This window comes from Monoraphidium neglectum, assembly GCF_000611645.1.
Source record: "Monoraphidium neglectum strain SAG 48.87 unplaced genomic scaffold scaffold04504, whole genome shotgun sequence".
NCBI classification, from domain to species: Eukaryota; Viridiplantae; Chlorophyta; class Chlorophyceae; order Sphaeropleales; family Selenastraceae; genus Monoraphidium; species Monoraphidium neglectum.
The window spans coordinates 1,159-4,766 of NW_014009125.1; the positions used below are offsets into that span (position 1 = coordinate 1,159).

At 70.6% G+C, this 3,608-nt stretch overlaps 2 protein-coding genes across 2 annotated transcripts in view; both read left to right on the forward strand.

Annotated features, from left to right (window-relative positions):
* Positions 1–672, forward strand: part of MNEG_14456 (hypothetical protein) — a gene marked incomplete at both ends in the record, with an annotated part of 1,546 nt that extends 874 nt beyond the window's left edge. Inside the window, 2 exons of the mRNA XM_014037071.1 lie at positions 32–127; positions 394–672. Of these exons, the coding sequence (XP_013892525.1) occupies positions 32–127; positions 394–672 (375 nt within the window). The remainder of the gene's footprint in view (positions 1–31; positions 128–393) is intronic.
* A 1,171-nt stretch (positions 673–1,843) lies between these two features.
* On the forward strand, positions 1,844–3,483 carry MNEG_14457 (hypothetical protein; the record flags this gene model as incomplete). Its single annotated transcript, XM_014037072.1, has 1 exon — positions 1,844–3,483. A coding segment is annotated over one exon (1,640 nt), but the record flags the coding sequence as incomplete, so codon positions are not given.
* Between the last annotated feature and the right edge of the window lie 125 nt (positions 3,484–3,608).

Sequence of the window (3,608 nt, forward strand, 5' to 3'; positions counted from 1 at the left end):
CCCCCCGACTCCTGACCCCTCTCGTGCACAGGCGAGCCGGCGCGAGGCGGAGGCGTTCCAGCAGCTGTGCCTCACGCGGCAGCTGCTGGAGCTGACGGGCTCACAGCAGTGGGACGCGGCGCTGCAGGTGCGGGCACAGCGCCACAATCCAGGCGGCCAGCCCGCCGCGCCGCATGACGGGCTGTCTGTGCAGTGGCGGGCGCGCATGTGCACGCTTCTCCCCCAGCTGCGCCGCACGTTGCCGTCCTCCCGCCCGTCACGGCGCCGAACTGAGGCGACAAACCTCGAGCCACGCCCACGGCGGCACTACGAATTGCAGCGCCCTCCGCTCGGCGGTCAGCCTGCAGCCGCCGCCTGATCCCTCAACCGACCTCGCAAAACCGACCTGCGCAGGTGCTGGCCCAGCTGAGCTTCATACCCTCGGAGCGCGCGCGCGTCGAGGCCTGCAAGGCCGAGGTGCGCCGCCTGGACGACGCGGTGCGGCAGCGCCTGGGTGACGTCATCGAGGCCGCGGCGGGCGCGCTGCTGGGCGTGCGGGCGCGCGCGGACGCGGGGATGCTGGGGCTGCTGCGGGAGCGGGCGGAGTGCCTCAAGGTGTTTGTGCTGGACCTGGACCCGTCGATAACGCCGGCCACGTTCATGCACGTCAACGGGTGCCTCAGGGGGCTGTAAAATGGGCCAGGGAGGGGCCGCTCCACATGTAATTAAGCGCCGCGCGTTGGCGTGGCTGGTGCTGCTCTCGACATGGGAGCGCACCAGCCTGATGTCGTGCATGGAAGCATCTGGCTGTGCCGCGCGTGCTGCTCGTTCTCCGGCCACCGTCCGCGTCGGCACGCCTGTCATCCTATATCAATTCCTGAAGCGCGCACCACACTTGCACAGCATGTAGGTCAGGGGCTTGTAGGGGTGCAAAGCAACAAGCACTTCGCGTACGTCAGCTGGGAATCAGGAACGTATCCGCCGCTGCGACAAGCACGGGCGCACACACCTGCCATTCGCACCCCCGCGCCGCCCGTCTCAGCATCGCGCGAAAAGGTGGATGTGTTTCTTAAGCTCATTATTATATAGACATGAACTGTCTTTGCATCAAACCTTGAAGCTCCCTGAAGATCCTGGAGTGGTGCGTAGCACTCGCGCGCGGGTAGGCTTTGGTGGGTGTCTCTTAGGTGGGCCCGGCCAGGCCAACCTTGTTTGTCATTTCCATCAGCGTCGCTCTATATCAGCATCTTGAGCTCCTCGATAAACCACATTCCTCTTAGCTTTGAGCTCCCGCTGCTCGATCTGCGGTCCGCGACTCGAGGTGGGTGCTCACGACGCTTACTATGCCTTTTATTTACGTTGCACGACACCGGCTAAACATGCTTGGCTCCGCAGGGCGCGGGGCACAGTAGTGGCGCTGTGGCCACAGCGGACCGGACATTCCATCAAGTAGCGAGTTATCGTGTTTTTGCTTGAGACGAGGTGCAGGACGCAGGCAAGCATCGCTTCTGGTGAGCACCATGGATCGGGTGCACCGCGCTGGTTGGCTCGCATGAGGCCTTCCCCTTGATGCAATAGGCGGAGGAGAAGCTGACGCTGCGTTTTTCGGCCACCTTGCCCCCCGCAGACAAGCATAGAGGCGCTGCGTGGGGCGCAAAGCGTTTCTGCGCCGGCGGCGCACCCCTGTGGATCGTGCGGCGCCGGCCATCGCGCGAAGTGGCTCCAGGTGGTTGATGGCCAGCGCGCCGCTGGATTCAGTATCCTGCAGCAGGAATACAGGAGCGGCGAGTACGCAACAGCCACGGCAGGCGTACGAGGGCCGGGCTCGGTAGCGCACGCCCATCGCCGGCGCGCGGCCACGCGCATGGCCAGCGCCGACGCCGCCCCAGGCGCGTCTGCCGCCGCGCCGCAGGGCGGGATGGCGCCGCCTGCATCGGCCAGCCAGCAGGCACAGGATTTGCGAAACTGCGACGAGGGCGCGTCGGGGCGCTGCCAGGCCTCAGCGAGCAACGGCGACGTCGTGTCCACCATATCCAAGGAAGCCGCGCCGTCGTCTCACGCTGGCGACGGACCAGCGCCGCAACCCGGCGGCGGTGACGAGACTAGCGAGGGCGCCAACGGCGCACCAGGGCGGCGGCGGCGGCCGGCAGGCCCCCGGCAACCCAAGCGCCGCGACCGCCACAGAAGGCAGGACAGCGACAGCGATCGAGAGGACAGCGGCAGCAGCGAGGGCGTCGGCGCGGCCGGTGCCAGTGGCGGCGAGGAGCGGCTGATGTCAGTGGGGACTGCTGAGTGCACGCCGTCGGGTGCGGACTTTCCCATGGGGGGTCGTTTGAACCGTTCGTCGTCGCCGGCGGCACAGTGGGAGGGCGCGAGGGAGGACAGCGCGGGAGGTGAGTCGGGGCGGCGGCGGCATCAAAGCCCCAGCTTGAGGGGGAGCGGAGCGCCGTCGCGGGGCGAGGGCAGCCGGCAGGCGCCACCGGCCCCGCACGAGCCGCCAGACGCGGATGTGAGTGCCTCTGAGCCGTCGGCGGCGGCGGTCTCTTCCTGGGCCTCGGCGGCGATGGCGGGCACGTCTTCGGAGGACGGCGGTGGCATGCATGGAGGGCGCAAGGCCCGCAACGGCCTGCGGGGGGCTGCAGGGGGGCCGGCGCCTGTTGCCAATGGGCGGCACAGCCCGGGCCCGACGCAGCCGCGCGCACAGCCAGCGGCGCAGCAGCAGCCCAAGCAGCGGCCGGCGTCGCCGGGCGCCCTGGGTAAGCAGAGCAACCCGCCGCGATCGCCAGGGCCAGCGGCGGCCAGGACGCCCAACGGGAAGCCGCCGCCGCCGCCGATGAACGGTATTGTGTCTCCAGGCCGCGGCGGCGGCGGCAGCGGCGGCGCATGCGAGCCCGGCGAGTGGGATGGCTCCCTGCCGATCCCCCTCACGCGCGACCTGCTGCGGCGGTTTGGCCTGGAGGTGGGGCCGCTCAACGGCGCGCTTCTGCCCGACCAGGCGCGGCTGCGCGAGCACCTGGCGCGGATAACGCCGGAGGTGCTGCCCGAGGCGCTGCTGTGCCAGCTGGCGGCGGTTGTTGGCGGTGGCGGGGAGGACGGGGAGGCCGCGGCTGCGGTGGCTGCCGCTCTCCAGCGGCGGCAGCAGCAGCAGCAGCAGCAGCAGCAGCAGCAGCAGCAGCAGGCTGCCAAGCACGAGCACCCGCGGCAGCCGACCGACCCGCGTCAGCACCTGCACCAACAAACCAGCCCCCGCCACCACCATCACCACCATCACCACCACCATCACGAGCAGCACGGCGAGCACACCCACCATGAGCGTCTCGGAGGCGCGCGCCGCCAGGCGCCCGACTTCGATAGTGCGAGTGTCCTGTCGGAGCGCTCCGCGCCGCCCGCGCCCGACGCGTCCAGCGCAGAGGAGGGGTGGCAGCCCGTGGTCAGCCGCCGCGCGGCCAGCCGCGCGGCGGCGGCGGCCGCGGACAGGAGCGACACGATGTCGGACCCAGGGACGTACGCGGGACGCGAGGCCGGCGGGCGGCGGGCGCAGGGCGGGCGCGGGCAGCGCGGCGCGCTCGCGGGCGGCCGCGGCGCGGGGGCGCGCGGGGCGGGGCCTGCGGGCCAGAACGCGGCGGGGG